The sequence below is a fragment of the Ranitomeya imitator genome, chromosome 9 (genome assembly GCF_032444005.1).
Source record: "Ranitomeya imitator isolate aRanImi1 chromosome 9, aRanImi1.pri, whole genome shotgun sequence".
Taxonomy (NCBI): domain Eukaryota; kingdom Metazoa; phylum Chordata; class Amphibia; order Anura; family Dendrobatidae; genus Ranitomeya; species Ranitomeya imitator.
In genome coordinates, this window is record NC_091290.1 from 145,959,268 (window position 1) to 145,986,405 (window position 27,138).

The 27,138-nt window shown below is 49.7% G+C and overlaps 1 protein-coding gene across 1 annotated transcript in view; it reads right to left on the reverse strand.

The window, feature by feature from the left end:
- ITFG1 (integrin alpha FG-GAP repeat containing 1) overlaps positions 1–27,138 on the reverse strand; it is a 240,692-nt gene that overhangs the window by 34,998 nt on the left and 178,556 nt on the right. The window contains exons 12-14 of the mRNA XM_069739330.1: positions 25,092–25,197; positions 18,751–18,788; positions 14,916–14,994 (exon numbers count right to left, since the gene is read on the reverse strand). Coding sequence (XP_069595431.1) covers positions 14,916–14,994; positions 18,751–18,788; positions 25,092–25,197 — 223 coding nt within the window. The remainder of the gene's footprint in view (positions 1–14,915; positions 14,995–18,750; positions 18,789–25,091; positions 25,198–27,138) is intronic.

A 27,138-nucleotide genomic window follows, 5' to 3' on the forward strand; every position in this document is an offset into this window, starting at 1 on the left:
AAGAGATCAGGAAAGAGCGTGCTCGATGGGGTGTAACGCAGGAGATCAGGAAAGAGCGTGCTCGATGGGGTGTAACGCAGGAGATCAGGAAAGAGCGTGCTCGATGAGGTGTATTGCAGGAGATCAGGAAAGAGCGCGCTCGATGGGGTGTATCGCAGGAGATCAGGAAAGAGAGCGCTCAATGGGGTGTATCGCAGGATATCAGGAAAGAGCGTGCTCGATGGGGTGTATTGTAGGAGATCAGGAAAGAGCATGATCGATGGGGTGTATCGCAGTATATCAGAAAAGAGCGTGCTCGATGGGGTGTATCGCAGGAGATCAGGGAAGAGCGCGCTCGATGGGGTGTATCGCAGGAGATCAGGAAAGAGCGCGCTCGATGGGGTGTATCGCAGGAGATCAGGGAAGAGAGTGTTCGATGGGGTGTATCGCAAGAGATCAGGAAAGAGCGCGCTCGATGGGGTGTATCGCAGGAGATCAGGGAAGAGAGTGTTCGATGGGGTGTATCGCAAGAGATCAGGAAAGAGCGTGCTCGATGGGGTGTAACGCAGGAAATCAGGAAAGAGCGTGCTCGATGGGGTGTATCGCAGGAGATCAGGAAAGAGAGCGCTCGATGGGGTGTATCGCAGGATATCAGGAAAGAGCATGCTCGATGGGGTGTATTGTAGGAGATCAGGAAAGAGCGTGCTCGATGGGGTGTATCGCAGTATATCAGAAAAGAGCGTGCTCGATGGGGTGTATTGTAGATCAGAAAAGAGCATGATCGATGGGGTGTATCGCAGTATATCAGAAAAGAGCGTGCTCGATGGGGTGTATTGTAGATCAGAAAAGAGCATGATCGATGGGGTGTATCGCAGTATATCAGAAAAGAGCGTGCTCGATGGGGTGTATCGCAGGAGATCAGGGAAGAGCGCGCTCGATGGGGTGTATCGCAGGAGATCAGGGAAGAGCGTGTTCGATGGGGGTGTAACGCAGGAGATCAGGAAAGAGCGTGCTCGATGGGGTGTATCGCAGGAGATTATGAAAGAGCGTGCTCCATGGGGTGTATCGCAGGAGATCAGGAAAGAGGGTGCTCGATGGGGTGTATTGCGGGAGGTCAGGGAAGGGCATGTTCGATGGGGTGTATCGCAGGAGATCAGGGAAAAGCGTGCTCGATGGGGGGTATCGCAGGAGATCAGGAAAGAGCGCGCTCGATGGGGTGTATCGCAGGAGATCAGGAAAGAGTGCTTGATGGGGTGTATCGCAGGAGATCAAGGAAGAGCGCGCTCGATGGGGTGTATCGCAGGAGATTAGGAAAGAGCGCGCACGATGGGGTGTATCGCAGGAGATCAGGAAAGAGCGCGCTCGATGGGGTGTACCGCAGGAGATCAGGAAAGAGCACGCTCGATGGGGTGTATCGCAGGAGATCAGGAAAGAGAGTGCTCGATGGGGTGTATCGCAGGAGATCAAGGAAGAGCGCGCTCGATGGGGTGTATCGCAGGAGATCAGGAAAGAGCACGCTCGATGGGGTGTATCGCAGGAGATCAGGAAAGAGAGTGCTCGATGGGGTGTATCGCAGGAGATCAGGAAAGAGCACGCTCGATGGGGTGTACCGCAGGAGATCAGGAAAGAGCACGCTCGATGGGGTGTATCGCAGGAGATCAGGAAAGAGAGTGCTCGATGGGGTGTATCGCAGGAGATCAAGGAAGAGCGCGCTCGATGGGGTGTATTGCGGGAGGTCAGGGAAGGGCATATTCGATGGGGTGTATCGCAGGAGATCAGGGAAAAGCGTGCTCGATGGGGGGTATCGCAGATCAGGAAAGAGCGCGCTCGATGGGGTGTATCGCGGGAGGTCAGGGAAGGGCATGTTCGGTGGGATGCATTGTGTAGTAGGCCACACTAAACACATCTCAGTTTCCTCTGACCCCTATGTATCCTTTAGGATATCTGGGCATGGAAGACCACTAAGACTTGAGTACATGACCACTGGTACTGGCCTTGTTGGACACAATATCCACTCCCACTGAGGTCGTCACTGGAGCCCCTCTGCTCCCAGAGGTAGTTACTGGGGGGCCCCTCTGCTCTTGCTGAGGTCGCAACTAGAGCCTCCTCTACTCCCGCTGAGGTTGTCACTGGAGCCCCGTCCCCTGCTGGTGAGGTCGTCAATGTGGCCTCCCTTCCTTTCCCACTGCGGTAGTCACTGGGGCCACCTCCGTTCCGCACCCCGACTCCTCGGCTACAGTTCTGCATTCATCGTTTGGTTAAACACACCTCGCTACTAATGGCTTTTGCCCTACAAAGTATCGCCAAGTACAAGTCAGCTCCCAGATAATTCTGCTCTCACGACTGGTTACTCCGGGCCGAGAGCCGTATTTACCGAAGCGTAAAAAGAGCAGCGCTCTGGATCCCCAGACGATCCGACATAGGTGGGTGAGGGGCAGAGAACAACACTGCCATCCATTGTGACTGCTGGAAAGTGGCATCTGTCCGACGAAAATGTGGGGCACCCCGGTGTAACCACCAGAAACCACAAGACTCCCTGTACACAAACCCCGATACCTGAACGGCTGCTCATCCCTTGTCTCCAAATCACAACGTTCCTATGACGAGAAAGATGAATGGATGCAAAAGTCAGGAAGAATTTACTGACAGGTAGCCCCGCACTTGGCGCCATCTACAGGTCACTCGGAGAATAATGAGCGCTATGTACAAATGTATCTGCTGAGAAATGACAGTTGTGCTGGGACTTGTAGTCTCCTCTCTGCAGCACAATTCCTCCACATTCATCCCTCTGCAGCACGCATCCTCCACGCTCAGCTTTCGGCAACATGTCTCCTCCATGCACTTGGCATCACCCTCTCCTTCTCGCTCTTAGCTCCGCAGCACCCCACTTCTGTGTGTGATCGCCTGTGCAGAATGCATCCTCCACGCTCACCCCTCTGCTGCACATCTCCTCCATGCGCTCGGCATCATCCTCTCCTTCTCGCTCTTTGCTCTGCAGCACCCTCTCCTCTCGCTGGGAACCCACTCCTCCCTACTTTCCCCTCTCCAGCACGCATCCTCTGCGCTCTCCCCTCTGCAGCACGCATACTCCACGCTCACCCCTCTGCAGCACCCATACTCCACGCTCAGCCCTCTCGAGGCACGCATTCTCCACGCTCAGCCCTCTGCAGCACACATCCTCCACGCTCACCACTCTACAACATGTCTCCTCCATGCACTCGGCATCACCTTCTCCTTCTCGCTATTTGCTCAGCAGCACCCCACTCCTCCGTGCTCTCCCCTCTGCAGCATGCATCCTCCACACTCACCCCTCTGCAGCACGTCTCCTCTACGCTCACCAATCTGCAGCACATCTCCATGCACTCAGCATCATCCTCTCCTTCTGGCTCTTTGCTCTGCAGCACCTCTCTCCTCTTGCTGTCAACCCACTTCTCTGCGCTCTCCCCTCTGAAGCAAGCATCCTCCACGCTCAGCCCTCTGCAGCATGCATCCTCCTCACTCACCCCTCTGCAGCACGCATCCTCTACACTCAGCCCTCTGCAGCATGCATCCGCCTCACTCACCCCTCTGCAGCACGCATCCTCTACACTCAGCCCTCTGCAGCATGCATCCTCCTCACTCACCCCTCTGCAGCACGCATCCTCTACACTCAGCCCTCTGCAGCATGCACCCTCCTCACTCAGCCCTCTGCAGCACACATCCTCCACGCTCACCCCTCTGCAGTACCCATATTCAACGCTCAGCCCTCTGCAGTACGCATCCTCCACACTCAGCCCTCTGCAGCAAGCATCCTCCACGCTCAGCCCTCTGCAGCATGCATCCTCCTCACTCAGCCCTCTGCAGCACGCATCCTCCACGCTTACCACTCTGCAACACGTCTCCTCTGTGCACTCGGCATCACCCTTTTCTTCTCGCTATTTGCTCCGCAGTACCCTACTTCTGTGTGTGCTCACCTGTGCAGAATGCATCCTCCATGCTCAATCCTCTGCAGCACGTCTCCTCTACGCTCATCCCTCTGCAGCACATCTCCATGCACTCGGCATCATCCTCTCCTTCTTGCTCTTTGCTCTGCAGCACCTACGCTCATCCCTCTGCAGCACATCTCCATGCACTCGGCATCATCCTCTCCTTCTTGCTCTTTGCTCTGCAGCACCTCTCTCCTCTCGCTATCAACCCACTCCTCCCCGCTCTCCCCTCTGAAGCAAGCATCCTCCGCGCTCTCTTCTGCAGCATGCATCCTCACTCAGCCCTCTGCAGCACGCATCCTCTACACTCAGCCCTCTGCAGCATGCATCCTCCACGCTCACCCCTCTGCAGCACCCATCCTCCACGCTCAGCCCTCTGCAGCACCCATCCTCCACGCTCACCCCTCTGCAGCAGGGCTGTGGAGTCAGAGCCCAATTTGGTGGAGTTGGTATAAAATGGACAGACTCCGACTCCTAAAATATATAATAAATTGGGTACAGTAGTTCAATGCAGTTTGTGTGGAATATTTTTTTCATAAGAATTTGGGAAAGTTATGAAATGTCCTATAAATGTCTGTCCTATTCCTGATCTAAGGTCTAGACTTTTAGCTGAGATGAATCTGTGCTGCAGTATTTATGTTCATGATAAGTCGTGAAGCTCCTCCTCTACAGAAAAGGGGAAAAAATAAAAACACACAGGGAAGGAATGCCTGCATTCATCTAAGAAGTTCTGGAGTGAACAGGAAAGCAGGATTAAGGAAGGTAAGTACTTCCCTTACTGCCATCGGATGTACTATTACGCCGATGGCAGTATCCCCGCTCTGATGCAGGGCTCTGGCGGTGAGCCCGCATCAAAGCCGGGACATGTCAGCTGTTTTGAACAGTTGACATGTGCCCGCAATAGCGACGGGTGGAATCGTGTTCCGCCCGCACCTATTAAATAGTTAAATGCCGCTGTCAAACTCGGACAGCGGCATTTAACAAGCGCTTCCAACCATCCAGACAGAAATGCGCACATCGGTGACCCCGTCACATAATCGGGGTTCATCGGTGCGTTGGCATTACAACCAGAGGTCTCCTTGAGACCTCTATGGTGTTGATGCCGGATTGCTGCGAATGCCACCCTGTGGTCGGCGTGCATAGCAAGCCTGTAATTCAGCTACATAGGAGTGATCTGAGCATCGCTCCTATGCAGCAGAGCCGATCAGGCTATGCCAGCTTCTAGCCTCCCATGGAGGTTAATGAAGCATGGCAAAAGTAAAAAAAATGTTTAAATTAAAAAAAAAAAAATTATATATATATATATATATATATATATATATATATAAATATATATATAAATAAGTTCAAATCTCCCCCCTTTCAAAATAAAATAAAAAAAAATCAAACCTACACATATTTGGTCTCGATGCATTCAGAATTGCCCGATCTATCAATAAAAAAAACGGCATAGCGATAAAAAAGTCAAAACGCCAGACTTACGTTTTTTGGTCGCTGCGACATTGCATTAAAATGCAATAACGGGCGATCATAAGAACGCATCTGCACCAAAATAGTATTATTAAAAACGTCAGCTTGGCGTGGAAAAAACAAGCCACCACCCAACCCGAGATCACAAAAAATGGAGACACTACGGGTATTAGAAAAATGGGCATTTTTAGCAAAGTTTGGAATTTTTTTTTCACCACTTAGATAAAAAATAACGTAGACATGTTTGGTGTCTATGAACTCGTAATGACCTGGATAATTATAATGCCAGGTCAGTTTTAGCATTTAGTGAACCTAGCAAAAAAGCCAAACAAGAAACACCCATGGGATTGCACTTTTTTTTTGCAATTTCACCGCACATGAAATTTTTTTCCCCGTTTTCTAGTACATGACTTGGTAAAAGCAATGGTGTTGTTCAAAAGTACAGCTTGTCCCGCAAAAAAATAAGCCCTCACATGGCCATATTGACAGAAAAATAAAAGAGCTATGGCTCTGGGAAGGAGGGGAGCGAAAAACGAAAACGCAAAAAGCTCCAGAGGTTAAGGGGTTAAAGCATATCTAAACTTTCAATAAACTGTACATAAATCAATAGTAAAGTATATGTTGTCTTTGTATGCTTGATGTTTTAGTTTGTTTTTCCTCTCTGCTCATGTTTGGAGAAATTAGATGTTCTGATGACTTATATACACTATATATACGATATAAGGGGAAAAACTGTTTTCTAACATCTCAAATTCAGAAATATAGTAACAGGATCGATGATATATATTTGTGTGTCCTGGAATATGATTCAGCACAAACATGCTCCCTCCCTCCTCCCCTCTTCATAGACTGGGAAGAAATATGATGTGAAGCATTTAATGAGCTGTACTCTGAGACAAGCTTGTTCAGAGTAAAGCTATCTAAAAACATATTTTACAAACTTTATACTTATCTGTCCTATTGATTTATGCAAAGATTGTTTTATTTCTATCCTAAATTATACAGTGCATAATTCCCTATTCTTGCAAGAATTACAATATACCTTTTTTTTTTACAGGACATAATTATTTTGAGAGCGAATTTACAGAATTACAAATTGTCTAAGAAGCGTCTTATGAATTCAGCTGTATTTGAGCATTTCACAGTGACTCAAGATAAAAAACATTTTGTGTCTCACTGTATAAGTGACCCAGATGAAAACAAATGCTGTGATGCCAAAATCAGTGTATACTCAGGCAGTGATAAAAATGCTCCTTCAAGATCTTTCAATCTAAAAAGACATTTACAACGCTGCCACTCAGAAGTTTACAAAACTGTGATTGAAAAAGACCACAGCAGCACCAAGAAAACAGAGACCAGCACTTCGCGCCAGTCAAAGGAGGAGGAAAGAGCGTATAAAACATCAGTTACAAGATATTTTGTAAGTGACAAAGTTACTGTAACACAATGACAGCAGATGTGTTTAAAACACAGCTCATCCAGCTTGTTGTGAAGGACAGTGTACCATTATCATTATTTGCACGACCAGCTTTTACAGCTCTTAATGGAGAAATAGCTCACAAACTTGGTGTTTCTCTTGAAAGAGAAAGTATTAGAAAATTAGTGATCGAAGAAGCCCTTAACCAAAGGGAAGATCTTAAAAAGACTCAAGAGATGCTTTGTGCTTCTTAAAATAGATGCCTGCACACGTCACAGAGTGAACTATTTTACTATCAACGTTCGATATGTTTGCGACAACAAAAAAATTGTTACCAAGACGCTGGCAGTAAAAGATACTAAAGCTCATCTCAGCAGCCGGTTTCTCCAGACCTTAGTGGAAAAAGTTCTGCAAGATTATGAACTCAAAAAAGAACAGGTTCTTGCTATTGTAACTGATAATGCTTCAAACATGATAAGTACAATTAAACTGATAAATGAGAATAATGAAGAGGAACAGCAGCTAGAAGAACATTGCACATTCAGTATGTTGGAGATGGAAGGCCACAGTCCTGTTCCCATAACGGAGGAACAAACAGATATTATTACAGAAGAACAGCAAAATGATTCTTTACAATTAGATGATCTTGTTGAAGCTGCTTCACACCTCTTTCCTATTCATCACATGCCCTGTGTTGTGCACACGCTGTAACTGGCAATAAGAGATAGTCTGCAAGAGGGACATGCTGGAACTCTGATTAGCAAAGTGAGGAAATTGGCTATTGCTGCCAGAACCACTAAAATTGATTCCATCTTGAAGAGACGTGCTGGAAAAGGGGCAATTGTGGATCAAGCCACTCGGTGGGGCAGCACGTATTTAATGATTGAGCGATTGCTTGAGCTGAAACCCTTCCTTGTACATACGGCCAACCCTCAAGTAACACTACATGAAGGTCAATGGACACAGGTGGCTGAATTGAAGGCATTGCTTCATCACCCATTTACAGTGACTAAAAAGTTACAAGCTGAGGGTTTAACGCCTGGCATTTTTATAAAGGTGTGGAAGAACTTGTTGTTTTGCCTGTCCCAAAGAGGAGGTTTAATCGCAGATGGCATTGCTGCTTCAATGAAACGGAGAGAGATGCTGCTATTAGAAAATAAAATTCTTCTGGCAGCTGTTTATGTGGACCCGAGTCATTGTATATTGCTGGATGATCAACAGCTTACTAAAGGAAAAGAAGCTCTCATTGAGGTAGCAGTTAAGATGAGGGGGGGCTTCAGGACGGCCAAGAGCAAGAGGACTCGGGTCCTGCCAGTGCTGCTGCTGCCGTTTCTTCATCCTTATCAGATGAAGAGTTTGATTTCGAAAAGTAGTTGCACGACATGTAGCTGGCAAAGCGTTGCCGCATGTAAAAAGATTCTACTCCCATAGAAAACAGATTGACCATATTTCAGTAAAATTTTTCACTTGCTCTCAAAGAAGTAGAAGAGTTCAATCGTTCATCAAAGCTGACACGAGGCAATTCCTTTATACCCTGAAATTGTTAGAGATTTCGCCCATATGGTTACCGCTCTGCCACCAACCCAAGTTAGTGTAGAGAGGTCGTTCTCCAGCCTTAAAATAATTAGGTTAGATGTGAGGTCATCTATGGAGGAGGATCTGATGGAGGCGATACTATTTCTCAGAACAAATTCATAGACTGCACAAATGTTATTCAGTACATTTTTGTTGTTTTTTTCCACTTACTGCATAGTGTATAATAAATTGTAAATAGAACAAAAAAAACTTTTGCATAAAGTTGTATTCCAATAAATATATTTTATGTTCTATCTAAATGGCTTGATTATTGTATCATAGTAATGATTAAAAGCCTGATGTTACCATTCTACTACAGTAAATTCATCACTTAAAGGGAACCTGTCACGCCCAAAATCGAAGATGAGCTGCGGCCACCAGCATCAGGGGCTTATCTACAGCATTCTGTAATGCATTCTGTAATGCTGTAGATAAGCCCCCGATTTATCCTGAAAGATGAGAAAAAGAGGTTAGATTATACTCACCCTTGGGCAGTCCCACTGCGGTGGGCGTCGCGGTCCGGTCCGGGGCCTCCCATCTTCTTACAATGACGTCCTCTTCTTGTCTTCACGCTGCAGCTCCGGCGCAGGCGTACTTTGTCTGACCTGTTGAGGGCAGAGCAAAGTACTGCAGTGCGCAGGCACTGGGCCACTCTGACCTTTCCAGGCGCCTGCGCACTGCAGTACTTTGTTCTGCCCTCAACAGGTCAGACAAAGTACGCCTGCACCGGAGTGTGAAGACAAGAAGAGGACGTCATCGTAAGAAGATGGGAGGCCCCGGACCGGACCGCGAAGCCCATCGGATCGGACCGCCCGCCCAGGTGAGTATAATCTAACCTCTTTTTCTTAAACATGAGGCATGTAAGAGGGAGCCGGAGTCCTGGAGTCAGTGTCATGGAAATTGAGGAGTCTGAGTCAGAGGTTTGGCTTACCGACTCCACAGCCCTGCTCTGCAGCACGCATCCTCCACGCTCAGTCCTCTGCAGCACGCATCCTCTACGCTCAGCCCTCTGCAGCACGCATCCTCCACGCTCAGTCCTCTGCAGCACGCATCCTCCACGCTCAGCCCTCTGCAGCACGCATCCTCCATGCTCAGTCCTCTGCAGCACGCATCCTTCACGCTCAGCCCTCTGCAGCACGCATCCTCCATGCTCAGTCCTCTGCAGCACGCATCCTTCAAGCTCACAACTCTGCAGCACGCATCTTCTACGCTCACAACTCTGCAGCGCGCATCCTCCACGATAACCCCTCTGCAGCATGTCTCTTCCATGTACCCGGCATCACCGTCTCCTTTTTGCTCTTTGCACTGCAGAACCCCTCTCTTCTCGCTGTCACCCCTCTCCTCCGTGTGCTCCCCTCTGCTTTCTCCCCGTGCTTTCTGCGTGGCATCACCCTCTCCTCTCGCTCCGCACTAATGATTTCACAGGTTTTAGCTTTCAGTATGTGACTAAAATCAGGACTGAGAAGCAAAAGGTTCCCGAGTGTGCAGTGCGGCACCATGCGGGGCGCTGTCGAGTCGTGTAGTTGGTGGCACCTTGCACTGACATCTATGCTGCTCATTAGTCACAGTGGATAGCTGCCATTATACCTCCAGCTCACCCAGCTTTCTCTGAATCCTGAGTGACCATTCTTTCTATGTATGCAGCAATACAGGGGGGGCGCAGAGGCTGCTCCACACATGTATGGGGGGCTATTCATTCAGGAGTCAGGACTACAACCTCCAGGTGCACAATGCTGCTCCTCACCTAGTGACGAGGGTGAGAATGTCCCATGAAAAATGGATGGGTGGTCAGCGCCCACATTTTTGAGACGAAAGGGGCATCCAACGCCCGGGTATAACAGTGAGACAACTGTGTTTTGGAGCAAACAGAAGAACTTTGGGAGCAGCTTTGGATGTGACTGGAGTAAAGGTGCTGCTCCGGTCATGTAGAATTAAGCGATCAGAATGACACTAACAGCAGAAGTAACTCCGTATACCGCCATATACCCCCATATACCGCAGACACTGGCGTACAAGCCTGGCATGTCCCCGTCCCGGCCGCCCGTCATCCCTGGAGGCGCCTTCCACTCTCTGATGCCTGTCTGTAAGGACAGCAGTGCCCGCTCCTCCCTGTGCCAGCAATCGCCGCTGTAAAGCGCTTACTATTTAATCCGCCGGTGCCTGGAGCAGGACTTTATCTGCAGAAGCTGCAAGATGTCGCTGCCTTTCCCCATGCTAATGAGAGCGATGGCTGCGGGGCTTCCCTTTACTGCCAGAGACAAAGCAAAACGCGCCTCTGAATCCCCCTTTGAAATAAATAATAAGAGCAGAACGTGGGGTTGTTGGAGCGGCTGCGAGTCTCCGCCACGTCGTGCTCGTCCTACTGGGACAAGTGGCGTCTGCTGTGAAGTTTCCGGCGCCCGACCTGTCAATCTCCTTCCACTGAGCAGAGAGCTAACGAGGATTAAGGCGTGAGCGAGGGGATTAACGCAAATTATACAACCCATGCCTTTAACTCCTTCACTTTCTGGGGGATCTGGGGTGAGAGTTCACACTCTGATCTGCCGGTGCCCCCAAAACTGTCCCCTGCCAATGGGAAATGTAATCAGAGGATGGAAACCAGTAAGAAGGAAAGATTTAATCCCAGAGACCCCGGAAAGTGCAGCGAGGTTTATAACTGCCATCATAATCTCCACCATGCTTTACACTGCAGCAATGTGCACGGCGGCTGACGCATTTCCAGAACACTGTAGTGGAATAGCCTACGCACCCATGAAACAGTATAAAAGTAATATAACACATCGCGACGAAAGGGGCCTCATCAGCGCCCCCCGCAGGCCGATCCTACATCGCGGCACCTCCTGCTTTATGTAGGAGAGATGGCGTTAGTTTAGCCCTGCATGGTACTACTACTACGTAAGGACTATGTGGCACTATTACATGGGCACTAGATGGCAGTGTTATAAAAGCACTGTATGGCACTTTATTATAAGCAATACATGGGAGTAATACATGGGCACTTCAAGGCGCTATCACGTGAGACCTATTATATGTGTACTCTACGGCACTATTACATGTGTACTTTACGGCACTATTACATGTGTACTCTACGGCACTATTACATGTGTACTCTACGGCACTATTACATGTGTACTCTACGGCACTATTGTATGTGTACTCTACGGCACTATTGTATGTGTACTCTACGGCACTATTACATGTGTACTCTACAGCACTATTACATGTTTACTCTACGGCACTATTACATGTGTACTCTATGGCACTATTACATGTGTACTCTACGGCACGAATTACATGTGTATTCTACGGCACTATTACATGTGTACTCTACAGCACTATTACATGTGTACTCTACGGCACTATTACATGTGTACTCTACGGCACTATTGTATGTGTACTCTATGGCACTATTACATGTGTACTCTATGGCACTATTGTATGTGTACTCTATGGCACTATTGTATGTGTATTCTACGGCACTAGTGTATGTGTATTCTACGGCACTATTACATGTGTATTCTACGGCACTATTGTATGTGTACTCTATGGCACTATTGTATGTGTATTCTACGGCACTATTGTACAGTTATATGAAAAAGTTTGGGCACCCCTATTAATCTTAAGCTTAATGTTTTTTAAAAATAGTTTTTTTTGCAACAGCTATTTCAGTTTCATATATCTAATAACTGTTGGACACAGTAATGTTTCTGCCTTGAAACGAGGTTTATTGTACTAACAGAAAATGTGCAATCTGCATTCAAACAAAATTTGACAGGTGCATAAGTATGGGCACCCTTATCATTTTCTTGTTTTAAATACTCCTACCTACTTTTTACTGACTTACTAAAGCACTTTTTTTTGGTTTTCTAACCTCATTGAGCTTTGAACTTCATAGCCAGGTGTATGCAATCATGAGAAAAGCTACTTAAAGTGGCCAATTGCAAGTTGTTCTCTTGTTTGAATCTCCTCTGAAGAGTGGCATCATGGGCTCCTCAAAACAACTGTCTAATGATCTGAAAACAAAGATTATTCAACATAGTTGTTCAGGGAAAGGATACAAAAAGCTGTCTCAGAGATTTAACCTGTCAATTTCCACTGTGAAGAACATAGTAAGGAAATGGAAGAACACAGGTACAGTTCTTGTTAAGGCCAGAAGTGGCAGGCCAAGAATAACATCAGAAAGGCAGAGAAGAAGAATGGTGAGAACAGTCAAGGACAATCCTCATACACCTCCAGAGAGCTGCAGCATCAACTTGCTGCAGATGGTGTCACTGTGCATCGGTCAGCTATACAACGCACTTTGCACAAGGAGAAGCTGTATGGGAGAGTGATGCGAAAGAAGCCGTTTCTGCAAGCACGCCACAAACAGAGTCGGCTTAGGTATGCAAAAGCACATTTGGAGAAGCCAATTTCTTTTTGGAAGAAGGTCCTGTGGACTGATGAAACCAAGATAGACGTGTGTGGTCATACAAAAAGACGTTATGCACGGCGGCCAAAAAACCCAACATTCCAAGAAAAACACTTGCTACCCACAGTAAAATTTGGTGGAGGTTCCATCATGCTTTGGGGCTGTGTGGCCAATGCCCGCACCGGCAATCTTGTTAAAGTTGAGGGACGCATGGCTTCCTCTCAGTATCAGCAGATTCTTGACAATAATGTTCATGAATCAGTGACAAAGTTGAAGTTACGCAGGGGATGGATCTTTCAGCAAGACAATGATCCAAAACACCGCTCCAAATCTACTCAGGCATTCATGCAGAGGAACAATTACACTGTTCTGGAATGGCCATCCCAGTCCCCAGACCTGAATATCATTGAACATCTGTGGGATCATTTGAAGAGGGCTGTCCATGCTCGGCGACCATCAAACTTAACTGAACTGGAATTGTTTTGTAAAGAGGAATGGTCAAAAATACCTTCATCCAGGATCCAGGAACTCATTAAAAGCTACAGGAAGCGACTAGAGGCTGTTATTTTTGCAAAACGAGGATCTACTAAATATTAATGTCACTTTTCTGGTGGGGTGCCCATACTTATGCATCTGTCAAATTTTGTTTGAATGCAGATTGCACATTTTCTGTTAGCACAATAAACCTCATTTCAAGGCAGAAACATTTGTGTCCAACAGTTATTAGATATATGAAACTGAAATAGCTGTTGCAAAAAAAACCCAATTTTTATAAAACATTAAGCTTAAGATTAATAGGGGTGCCCAAACTTTTTCATATAACTGGATGTGTATTCTATGGCACTATTACATGTGTATTCTACGGCACTATTACATGTGTATTCTACGGCACTATTGTATGTGTATTCTGCGGCACTATTGTATGTGTATTCTATGGCCATATTATATATGTACTGTACAGCACTATAACGTGTATTCTACGGCACTATTGTATGTGTATTCTACGGCACTACTGTATGTGTATTCTACGGCACTACTGTATGTGTATTCTACGGCACTATTGTATGTGTATTCTACGGCACTATTGTATGTGTATTCTACGGCACTATTGTATGTGTACTCTATGGCACTATTATATATGTACTCTATGGCACGATTATCTGGGCATCAAATGACATCATATGACACTAGTAAATGGGTATAATATGGCAGTATATAAAAGAACTATAAGGCATAGACACAACTCATCATTTCCCTAAAAAAAAATAATAAATATATATATATATCTATATATATATCTATATATATATATGCACCCACATATTTACATTCAAACGAGATCACGTCCCCCCACCACTGTCCCGGGGGTCTCGTTGCGGCCCTACGTCAGTAAATACATGCTGTAAATCAATGATTACCACTGCGGCAGGTGTAGAATGGCCTCACCGGCCCCCACCATGTGAATGACACCGATACGATGGCCGCCTCTTCATCATCCGTCCATCTCGTCCCTTATAATTTCTGAAGATGCTGCCAATAAATCAATCGCTTTGCGTGTGGTGGAACAAGTAGATACGGGGGAGGGGAGGGCGCCATTGTTCCTGCCCGTCAGAGATCGGCGCCGGAGGATTACAGAGAATTACTCCTTCATAAAGATGACATTTCGTCAATCGCAGCGTCAGTTGTAGCACAACTCCGCCGCGATATCTCTGACTGCACTGATACAATGGCGCCTGGAAGGAAACACACACGCTCCGGCATCACGAACGACAACGTAACGGAGCGGTACACCGGGAGCAAGCGGAAGCGTACCGCGGGCGTAACATTGCTGCACCCCAAGATCTGCAGCTGAGCTTTACTGCGATCAGTGATTGATGACTTTAGTTTACCTAGAAGTCCTGACTTTAGCTGCAGCCATCCCTTGTGCTTTACACTGCAGCTCTGCCTGCTCAGATTGGCTGCAGACAGTGAGTGCATGGAGAAATGATCCCCATCACAGCCAGGAGGAGCAAACAGGGGTTCATCAACGTCACTTGTGGGGGCAGCATATAACAGACGCACTCGCCTGCCCGTCACCCGCCGCCCCTGCAGATTATCTCACCTGATGCATTCTTCAGGTACCCGTTGGCGTCCACCGTCATGTACATGATGTACGGACCCGGCTGATTAACCCCGAAAGGCTGAAACAGGAGGAAGACGGAGATTAATGACAGCGGCGTTAATGATCTGCACATCCTAGATGGGCAGGGCGTGCAAGTCACAGCAGCACAGAGTATTTCAGGAAATCAGAGGGAGAGTGCGTAAGTCACAGCAGCGCAGAGTATTTCAGGAAATCAGAGGGAGAGTGCGTAAGTCACAGCAGCACAGAGTATTTCAGGAAATCAGAGGGAGAGTGCGTAAGTCACAGCAGCGCAGAGTATTTCAGGAGAGCAGAGTGAGAGTGCGTAAGTCACAGCAGCGCAGAGTATTTCAGCAGAGCAGAGCGAGAGTGCGTAAGTCACAGCAGCGCAGAATATTTCCGGAGAGCAGAGCGAGAGTGCGTAAGTTACAGCAGCGCAGAGTATTTCAGGAGAGCAGAGTGAGAGTGCGTAAGTCACAGCAGCGCAGAGTATTTCAGGAAATCAAAGGGAGAGTGCGTAAGTCACAGCAGCGCAGAGTATTTCAGGAAATCAAAGGGAGAGTGTGTAAGTCACAGCAGCGCAGAGTATTTCAGGAAATCAGAGGGAGAGTGCGTAAGTCACAGCAGCGCAGAGTATTTCCGGAGAGCAGAGTGAGAGTGCGTAAGTTACAGCAGCGCAGAGTATTTCAGGAAATCAGAGGGAGAGTGTGTAAGTCACAGCAGCCCAGAGTATTTCCGGAGAGCAGAGTGAGAGTGCGTAAGTCACAGCAGCGCAGAGTATTTCAGGAAATCAAAGGGAGAGTGTGTAAGTCACAGCAGCGCAGGGTATTTCAGGAAATCAGAGTGAGAGTGCGTAAGTCACAGCAGCGCAGAATATTTCAGGAAAGCAGAGGGAGAGTGCGTAAGTTACAGCAGCGCAGAGTATTTCAGGAGAGCAGAGTGAGAGTGTGTAAGTCACAGCAGTGCAGAGTATTTCAGGAGAGCAGAGTGAGAGTGTGTAAGTCACAGCAGTGCAGAGTATTTCAGGAAAGCAGAGGGAGAGTGCGTAAGTTACAGCAGCGCAGAGTATTTCAGGAGAGCAGAGTGAGAGTGTGTAAGTCACAGCAGGGCAGAATATTTCTGGAGAGCAGAGTGAGAGTGCGTAAGTCACAGCAGCGCAGAGTATTTCAGGAAAGCAGAGGGAGAGTGTGTAAGTCACAGCAGGGCAGAATATTTCTGGAGAGCAGAGTGAGAGTGCGTAAGTCACAGCAGCGCAGAGTATTTCAGGAAAGCAGAGGGAGAGTGCGTAAGTTACAGCAGCGCAGAGTATTTCAGGAGAGCAGAGTGAGAGTGTGTAAGTCACAGCAGGGCAGAATATTTCTGGAGAGCAGAGTGAGAGTGCGTAAGTCACAGCAGCGCAGAGTATTTCAGGAAAGCAGAGGGAGAGTGTGTAAGTCACAGCAGCGCAGAGTATTTCAGGAGAGCAGAGTGAGAGTGCGTAAGTCACAGCAGCGCAGAGTATTTCAGGAGAGCAGAGTGAGAGTGCGTAAGTCACAGCAGCGCAGAGTATTTCAGGAGAGCAGAGTGAGAGTGCGTAAGTCACAGCAGCGCAGAGTATTTCAGGAGAGCAGAGTGAGAGTGCGTAAGTCACAGCAGTGCAGAGTATTTCAGGAGAGCAGAGTGAGAGTGCGTAAGTCACAGCAGCGCAGAGTATTTCAGGAGAGCAGAGTGAGAGTGTGTAAGTCACAGCAGCGCAGAGTATTTCAGGAGAGCAGAGTGAGAGTGCGTAAGTCACAGCAGCGCAGAGTATTTCAGGAGAGCAGAGTGAGAGTGCGTAAGTCACAGCAGCGCAGAGTATTTCAGGAGAGCAGAGTGAGAGTGCGTAAGTCACAGCAGCGCAGAGTATTTCAGGAGAGCAGAGTGAGAGTGCGTAAGTCACAGCAGCGCAGAGTATTTCAGGAGAGCAGAGTGAGAGTGCGTAAGTCACAGCAGCGCAGAGTATTTCAGGAGAGCAGAGTGAGAGTGCGTAAGTTACAGCAGCGCAGAGTATTTCAGGAGAGCAGAGTGAGAGTGCGTAAGTCACAGCAGCGCAGAGTATTTCAGGAGAGCAGAGTGAGAGTGCACATACGGAGAGGTGATGATTGTGAGGACAGGGTTATGTATGTGACAGGACGTGTCATGGGAGGAAGTGGCGGACAGTCATCACCAGTGCAGAGTATTTCAGCCGAGGAGAGTGCGGATATTAGGAGGGGTAATACATGAAGAGGTTAGGAAGGACGACACTGCATGTGACGGGTAGTAATAATGGGAGGTTGACAGGTACATGACGGAGGAGCCAATCCCACGGCAGCACAGAGTATTTCAGGAGAACCGTTTGTATTGCATTCCACGCAAAACAATCTTAAAAAAAAACGCTCAGTAGTGCAGATTAAAGGGCTGAGGCTGCACTACTGAGACAGTGATGGCATGATGGCTCCTTCAGGGGGCAGCACAGACCATGCCACTATCTCTGCTGCACAGCGCCCCCTTGTGTGTGTGGATGTGAGAACATTGAAGCGGACCCTCTTAGTGGTGCAGCCTCGGCCGATCTATCAGAGATACAGCCCTGATTATAACTCTGCTGACAGTGAAGCCCCCCGAGCTTCGTGATGAGAGCGAGACCCCCCCAGAGGTGAGTGGATATTAGCAATCAGGACATCGCACGTGAGCAGGACGCAGCGTGAGGACGGGATGACTGACGCGGAGCCCGGAGTGACGCCATCGGGTCCACCGTCGGTCGCACGGAACGCCGCGTCGCTCCGCAGCAGAACACGCGCTCTGATCTGTCATCATCAGAGCGTCCAGAAGACGAAGGATGCGGCCTCGCTGATCTTTCAGATGGCGGTGACCCCCAGACATGGCGGTGACCCCCAGACATGGCGGTTGACCCCCAGACATGGCGGTGACCCCAAGACATGGCGGTGGCAAAGAATACACAATGTGCGACCTGCTCCGACTGCCGGGAGCGTGAATCACCGCGGTGGAACTTAAGGTGGTATTGAAGCTGACATCAATGCCAGGACAATGGAGACGCGGCACGACAGATGTCAACAGAGCTGATACACAGTAACAAACACGCAGCTGTGTCAGGCTGCGAGAAGCAGAATACCCGTAGAGGACGGATCAGACACCACGATGACTACAGTGGGGTCCCACTGGTTTCCTTTGCAGAAATTCACACATTTTAGTGCAAACGCTGGAGATTTTATTATGAGGCATTTGCAGATAACAGCGGAGCGCCATTCTCAGACGTGCAGCTGTAACAGCACCGCTGCGTCCCCCCATTAGCTGTTCCAGCACCGCTGCGTCCCCCTATTAGTCTGCGTCTCCCGGGAGGAATGTTCTGCAGCTAATGAATGCCGGTCGCGGGTTCATCCTTCCTATTCACTCCTCCGGCATTTATCCCGATATATTATATTTACAGCGTCCGTGTCTGAGGAAGGATGGAAACATCAAAAGGCGGCGGCCCGGCCTTCAGGCGGAGCGCAGCATACGGGACCCACGCTTTTAAGGAAATCAATGGCTTGGCGGCTTTGCGGGATAGACCTCGGTGACATCCGACACAAAGAGAAGAGACAAGAAAAGAACCGAGAACAAAGCAGAGGAGGAGAGGCCGCTGATCCCACTGTATATATAGCCCCTACATGAGCCGTAGCACAAGCTCCACACAAGCAGCACAGAGCATTTCAGGAGGGGATGTATGAGGGGCTCTGATGCTATTGAGGGCAGATCGCATGTGACAGACTGTTACATAATGGAAGCAGCACAGAGTGTTTCAGGAGACTAGCAGGGTCCTTACCTGATGTGGGCAGTCATTGGAGCAAATGCCGCTGAGCACTAGAAGAACAAGAGACGAGAAGTCAGCGCCGGCCGCACAGTATCCCCCCGGACACGGAGCGCAGGGCACAGCGCGGGGGCACAGCAGAGGACACGGCGCGGGGGCACAGCAGAGGACACGGCGCGGGGGCACAGCAGAGGACACGGCGCGGGGGCACAGCAGAGGACACGGCGCGGGGGCACAGCAGAGGACACGGCGCGGGGGCACAGCAGAGGACACGGCGCGGGGGCACAGCAGAGGACACGGCGCGGGGGCACAGCAGAGGACACGGCGCGGGGGGCACAGCAGAGGACATGGCGCGGGGGCACAGCAGAGGACACGGCGTGGGGGCACAGAGGACACAGCACGGGGGGCACAGCAGAAGACACGGCACGGGGGGCACAGCAGAGGACACGGCGCGGGGGCACAGAGGACACAGCACGGGGGGCACAGCAGAAGGCACGGGGGGCACAGCAGAGGACACGGCGCAGGGGGCACAGCAGAGGACACGGCGTGGGGGCACAGAGGACACAGCACGGGGGGCACAGCAGAAGACACGGCACGGGGGGCACAGCAGAGGACACGGCGCGGGGGCACAGAGGACACAGCACGGGGGGCACAGCAGAAGGCACGGGGGGCACAGCAGAGGACACGGCGCGGGGGCACAGAGGACACAGCACGGGGGGCACAGCAGAAGACACGGCGCGGGGGGCACAGCAGAGGACATGGTGCGGGGGGCACAGCAGAGGACATGGCGCGGGGGCACAGCAGAGGACACGGCGCAGGGGGCACAGCAGAGGACACGGCGTGGGGGCACAGAGGACACAGCACGGGGGGCACAGCAGAAGACACGGCACGGGGGGCACAGCAGAGGACACGGCGCGGGGGCACAGCAGAGGACACGGCGCGGGGGCACAGAGGACACAGCACGGGGGGCACAGCAGAAGACACGGCGCGGGGGGCACAGCAGAGGACATGGTGCGGGGGGCACAGCAGAGGACACGGCGCGGGGGCACAGCAGTGGACATAGTGCTGGGGCACAGCAGAGGACACAGCGCGGGGGCACAGAGGACACAGCACGGGGGCACAGCAGAGGACATAGCACGGGGGGCACAGTGGAGGACACGGCGCAGGGGCACAGCACGGAGGGCACAGCAGAGGACACGGCGCGGGGGGCACAGCAGAGGACACGGCGCGGGGGGCACAGCAGAGGACATTGCTTCAGGGGGCACAGAAGAGGACATGGAGCAGGGGGCACATTAGAGTACACAGCGTAGGGGGGGCACAGCAGAGGACATGGAGCACGGCGCGGGGGGCAGCAGGGGTGACCTGTGACTCGGGTGTCGCTGGACCAGCCGCTCGCTGAGGGTTTTGCCCATCTCCTACACTTTACATGAAGCTCTGCTGACATGAGCCACAGTGCAGAGATAAGGGCAGAAATCAGACACGTCCCTTCTCCGTGTCCTGGACATCAGGCTGTACGTGTCCACGCTCAGGTAGGGGAGCGCTGCTCTGCATCAAACTGTACACGGACACAGAACAGCTGCATTTACACAGGGAATACAGAGAGCAGCGTCTGAGCGAGCATCTGCAGGACACAAGGAAATCCCTGTGTGCGGGGAGATTTATAGACGCAGCGCTCGGCCAGGAGCTTGCAGCCGCTCCCCTGGTGAAATACTCGAGCAGACGACCAATTACAATCACCCAGACTATTTCTCCAAGACCCTTAATACTGGTCAACATCTGTTCAGGAGCGTATCCATCCCCATGCCAAGAGGAGACGCCACAGCTGGGCGGAGAGAGCAGAGCGATTACACGGAGATCCCCCGTACGTTGCCGCAGTCCCCGGGTCTCAGGGTTTTTTTTAAAAAGCAAATTTACAAAGATGATTATAGGTTACATTCTTCATAACCCGAGATGCAGGGAGAAAACGCCGTCATCCCCGCGTCCCCAGGAATGAGTGCAATTAATCCTGGGCGCTTCACTGGAGATGCTAAGCTGTCAGGAGAGCGCCAGGGTGCCGGGAAGAGTGCGCCGGGGAGACGGAAGAGTGTGCCAGGGAGAGAGCGTATTGGGAAGACGCGAAGAGCTTACCGGAAAAGAGTGAAGAATGTGTCGGGGAAAAGCACGCAGGGGAGATGCGAAGAGCGCGCAGCCGGGCAAGGGCACAACACCTGGAAGAGTGCAATGCGGGGTAGACGGAAAGAGCGCAACGCCGGGGAGACGGAAAGAGCGCAACGCCGGAGAGACGGAAAGAGCGCAATGCCGGGGAGACGGAAAGAGCGCAACGCCGGGGAGACAGAATGAGCGCAAAGCCGGGGAGACGGAAAGAGCGCAACGTCGGGGAGACGGAAAGAGCGCAATGCCGGGGAGACGGAAAGAGCGCAACGCCGGGGAGACAGAATGAGCGCAAAGCCGGGGAGACGGAAAGAGCGCAACGTCGGGGAGACGGAAAGAGCGCAACGCTGGGGAGACGGAAAGAGCGCAACGCCGGGGAGACGGAAAAAGCGCAACGCCGGGGAGACGGAAAGAGCGCAACGTCGGGGAGACGGAAAGAGCGCAATGCCGGGGAGACGGAAAGAGCGCAACGCCGGGGAGACAGAATGAGCGCAAAGCCGGGGAGACGGAAAGAGCGCAACGTCGGGGAGACGGAAAGAGCGCAACGCTGGGGAGACGGAAAGAGCGCAACGCCGGGGAGACGGAAAAAGCGCAACGCCGGGGAGACGGAAAGAGCGCAACGTCGGGGAGACGGAAAGAGCGCAATGCCGGGGAGACGGAAAGAGCGCAACGCCGGGGAGACAGAATGAGCGCAAAGCCGGGGAGACGGAAAGAGCGCAACGTCGGGGAGACGGAAAGAGCGCAACGCTGGGGAGACGGAAAGAGCGCAACGCCGGGGAGACGGAAAAAGCGCAACGCCGGGGAGACGGAAAGAGCGCAACGCCGGGGAGACGGAAAGAGCGCAACGCCGGGGAGACGGAAAGAGCGCAACGCCGGGGAGACGGAAAGAGCGCAACGCCGGGGAGACGGAAAGAGCGCAACGCCGGAGAGACGGAAAGAGCGCAACGCCGGGGAGACGGAAAGAGCACAACGCCGGGGAGACGGAAAGAGCGCAATGCCAGGGAGACGGAAAGAGCCCAACACTGGGAAGACGGAAAGAGCGCAACGCTGGGGAGACGGAAAAAGCGCAACGCCGGAGAGACGGAAAGAGCGCAACGCCGGGGAGACAGAAAGAGCGCAACGCCAGGGAGACGGAAAGAGCGCAATGCCGGGGAGACGGAAAGAGCGCAACACTGGGAAGACGGGAAGAGCACAACGCGGGGGAGATACAAAGAGCACATCAGGAAGACGCAAAAAGCGTACCGGGAAAGAGCGCGCCGGGAAGACGTGAAGAATACGCCGAGGAAGAGTGTGACGGGGAGACACGAAAAGCGCGGCAGGGAGATGCGAAGAGCGTGTCGGAAAGAGCTCATCGGGGAGAAGCGAAGAGCACGCCAAGGAGATGCGAAGAGCGTGCCGGGGAAGAGCGCATCGGGGAGAAGCGAAGAGGGTGCAGGGGAGACACGAAGAGCGTGCTGGGGAAGAGCACGCCGAGGAGACGCTAACAGCGTGCCGGGAAAGATCGTGCCGCCAGGGAGACGCGAAGAGAGTGCCGAAGAAGAGCTCGCCGAGGAGATGTGCAGACCTCACCAGGGAGACGCGAACAGCGTGCCAGGGAAGAGCGCACTGGGAAGACCCAAAGAATGTGGGAAAGAGTGCGCCAGGGAGACGCGAAGAGAGCACTGGGGAGACGTGAAAAGCGTGTCGGGGAAGAGCGTATCGGGGAGATACAAAGAGCACGCCAGGGAAGAGCCTGCCGGCGAAACAGGAGAACACCCTGTCCCCGGGAGATTACTATCAAATTTGTCCGGCTAAGGCCATGGTTTAAAAAAAAACCAAGCCAATTAACAGTTTAACAAACATTTTGAAACGTAGCAAAAAAAAAAAAAAACATTAAACAGGAAAATGCTTCATGCTTTACACTGCAGCTCTGCTTCCTCAGACCGGCTGCTGTAAAGAAAACTGCTAAAAAGCAAGACTATTTCTCTTCTGGCAAGGACTGGTGTGTTTGGCTTGGGTAATGAACTCCGATGGAGGGAGAACCGAAAACACTTGAGAGCCCACATATCCTTCTGCAGGTCATGTTTATCTTAAAGATACAGCAGGAAAGGAAGAGAGATACTTCCCCTTTAACCATCACGATTTTTTTCTTCTTTTTTTTTTTGCGTTTGGTTGGCATAGAAACACGTATTGCACAACAAATGTAATTTTCATAAAGTCTCCTTGGCCCTTGGTGCAGGGAATGTGTGCATACAATATATATATATATATATATATATATATATATATATATATATATATATATATATATATATATATATATATATATATATATATATATATATATACATACATATATACATACATACATACACACACATTTGTGGCCAAAAGTATTGACACCCCTGCAATTCTGTCAGATAATACTCAGTTTCTTCCTGAAAATGATTGCAAACACAAATTCTTTGGTATTATTATCTTCATTTAATTTGTCTTAAATGAAAAAAACACAAAAGAGAATGAAGCAAAAAGCAAAACATTGATCATTTCACACAAAACTCCAAAAATGGTCCAGACAAAAGTATTGGCACCCTCAGCCTAATACTTGGTTGCTCAACCTTTAGCCAAAATAACTGCGACCAACCGCTTCCGGTAACCATCAATGAGTTTCTTACAATGCTCTGCTGGAATTTTAGACCATTCTTCTTTGGCAAAGTGCTCCAGGTCCCTGATATGTGAAGGCCGCCTTCTCCAAACTGCCATTTTTAGATCTCTCCACAGGTGTTCTATGGGATTCAGGTCTGGACTCATTGCTGGCCACCTTAGAAATCTCCAGTGCTTTCTCTCAAACCATTTTCTAGTGCTTTTTGAAGTGTGTTTTGGGTCATTGTCCTGCTGGAAGACCCATGACCTCTGAGGGAGACCCAGCTTTCTCACACTGGGCCCTACATTATGCTGCAGAATTTGTTGGTGGTCTTCAGACTTCATAATGCCATGCACACGGTCAAGCGGTCCAGTGCCAGAGGCAGCAAAGCAACCCCAAAACATCAGGGAACCTCCGCCATGTTTGACTGTAGGGACCGTGTTCTTTTCTTTGAATGCCTCTTTTTTTCTCCTGTAAACTCTATGTTGATGCCTTTGCCCAAAAAGCTCTACTTTTGTCTCATCTGACCAGAGAACATTCTTCCAAAACGTTTTAGGCTTTTTCAGGTAAGTTTTGGCAAACTCCAGCCTGGCTTTTTTATGTCTCGGGGTAAGAAGTGGGGTCTTCCTGGGTCTCCTACCATACAGTCCCTTTTCATTCAGACGCCGACGGATAGTACGGGTTGACACTGTTGTACCCTCGGACTGCAGGGCAGCTTGAACTTGTTTGGATGTTAGTCGAGGTTCTTTATCCAACATCCGCACAATCTTGCGTTGAAATCTCTTGTCAATTTTTCTTTTCCGTCCACATCTAGGGAGGTTAGCCACAGTGCCATGGGCTTTACACTTCTTGATGACACTGCGCACGGTAGACACAGGAACATTCAGGTCTTTCGAGATGGACTTGTAGCCTTGAGATTGCTCATGCTTCCTCACAATTTGGTTTCTCAAGTCCTCAGACAGTTCTTTGGTCTTCTTTCTTTTCTCCACGCTCAATGTAGTCACACAAGGACACAGGACAGAGGTTGAGTCAACTTTAATCCATGTCAACTGGCTGCAAGTGTGATTTAGTTATTGCCAACACCTGTTAGGTGCCACAGGTAAGTTACAGGTGCTGTTAATTACACAAATTAGAGAAGCATCACATGATTTTTCGAACAGTGCCAATACTTTTGTCCACCTCCTTTTTTATGTTTGGTGTGGAATTATATCCAATTTGGCTTTAGGACAATTCTTTTTGTGTTTTTTCATTTAAGACAAATTAAATGAAGATAATAATAACAAATAATGTGTGTTTGCAATCATTTTCAGGAAGAAACTGAGTATTATCTGACAGAATTGCAGGGGTGTCAATACTTTTGGCCACAACTGTATTCTTGTGCATAGGAGCAGTCTCTACACACACAGTATATGCACACAGTACATACAAATACACACAGTGTATATAAATGCACACAGTCTACATATATATACATTGTATATAAACACACGCAGTACATACACACTGTATATACACACACACAGTATAAATATATATATATATATATATATATATATATATATATACTCAGTCTTACACTTACCAATCACTTTGACAAAATAAGCGTCGGCTTCGAAGTTATTCATCAGGACGTTGATGGCGCCATCCTCTGAGGTTTTCTTACTTATTACGATGATGTCCAGGATGCCCTGCAACAAACACAAGTCAACGAGGGACTATGCATAAGCCAGTGTTCAGTAGTTTTGACTGATGGGGTCCTGAGACCCCCTGGTGTCTCAGTGTAATCCCTGAGCAACTCTTCCTCTGAGCGCTCGTTGGGGGTCTCAGGACCAGGACTCCATTAGTCAAAACTACTAACCACGGGCTACAATAGAACAAAACCTTTACAGATTATTTTTATTTTTTAGAGTACGATCTAATGATATACATCCGAGGCTCCGACTAACAGATTCTTTTTAATATATGGGGAGACTCCGACAATAAATAGGGTCAATTGTTTCTTTGGCAAAAGATTAATCTTTTTTTGTTTTGCACTTATTGCCAACATCAAAGTAATAAATCCGCACGGACCAGTGCAGTGAATAATTTAATCAGATTTTATTAAAAGCTACATGGACGGAGCTGGGGGGCTGGTGTCGCCGCTAATAAATTTATGGTATTAGTTATTAATTATGCTGATCTCCACTGCACTACTGTGATAACAGGAGCCATAAAAAAGCCAGATATGGACTCACCCAACTTCACCAGGAACGGATAGAAAGAGGAATACGTTTCCAGGGCAAAACAGAAGCCGTAATAGGAAAATGGACACTCTGCAAACTGGGGTAGAGACATCCGATGTGAACGGGGATCAGCAATTAGAGGGGTCTGTAGGATTATGCAAAGTGGTCTAGACCAATGCACTGAAAGCGCAAGCGCCATGCCTGACAAAGTGTAAGCAAAGGCGCTGTCCGTGCCCAGCCAGCTAAAAGCACAGGTGCCGACCATGCCCGACTCAATGAAAGTGCACATTATGTCTGTGCCCAACCAGCTAACAGCGCAGGTGCCGTCCATGCCCAACTCAATAAAAGTGCACATGATGTCCGTGACCAACCAGCTAAAAGCGCAGGTGCCATCCATGCCCAACTCAATAAAAGTGCACGATGTCCGTGACCAACCAGCTAAAAGCGCAGGTGCCGTCCATGCCCAACCCAATAAAAGTGAACATGATGTCCGTGCATAACCAGCTAAAAGCGCAGGTGCCATCCATGCCCAACTCAATAAAAGTGCACGATGTCTGTGACCTACCAGCTAAAATCTGGTGCCGTCCATGCCCAACCCAATAAAAGTGCACATGATGTCAGTGCCCAACTAGCTAAAAGCGCAGGTGCCGTCCATGGCCGACCCCATAAAAGTGCACATGATATCAGTGCCCAATCAGCAAAAAGCACAGGTGCCGTCCAGGCCCAACTCAATAAAAGTGCACATGATGTCAGTGCCCAACCAGCAAAAATAACAGGTGCCGTCCATGCCCAACTCAATAAAAGTGCACACGATGTCAGTGCCCAACCAGGAAAAAGCACAGGTGCCGTCCATGCCCGACCCAATAAAAGTGCACACGATGTCAGTGCCCAACCAGCTAAAAGCGCAGGTGCCGTCCATGCCCAACTCAATAAAAGTGCACATGCTGTCAGTGCCCAATCAGCAAAAAGCGCAGGTGCTGTCCATGGCCGACCCAATAAAAGTGCACACGATGTCAGTGCCCAACCAGCTAAAAGCGCAGGTGCCGTCCATGACCAACTCAATAAAAGTGCACATGATGTCAGTGCCCAACCAGCAAAAAGCGCAGGTGCCGTCCATGCCTGACCCAATAAAAGTGCACACGATGTCAGTGCCCAACCAGCTAAAAGTGCAGGTGCCGTCCGTGCTGACCTGCTAAAAGCACAGGTGCACTGGTGTTGTCCTTAACCGTTCCAGGTGCCGTTCGTTTCAGGCCCGATGCGATAACAGCACAGGTGCTGTCCATGCCCGAATCACCAAGAGCCAGAGACGCCGTCTGTGTCAGCCCGCTAATAGTGCAGGCGCCCTTGTTTTGCGGCTTTGAGCTGCCATGTGTAGTGCATCCTATAAATCCTGCTTCATTGGCCCCG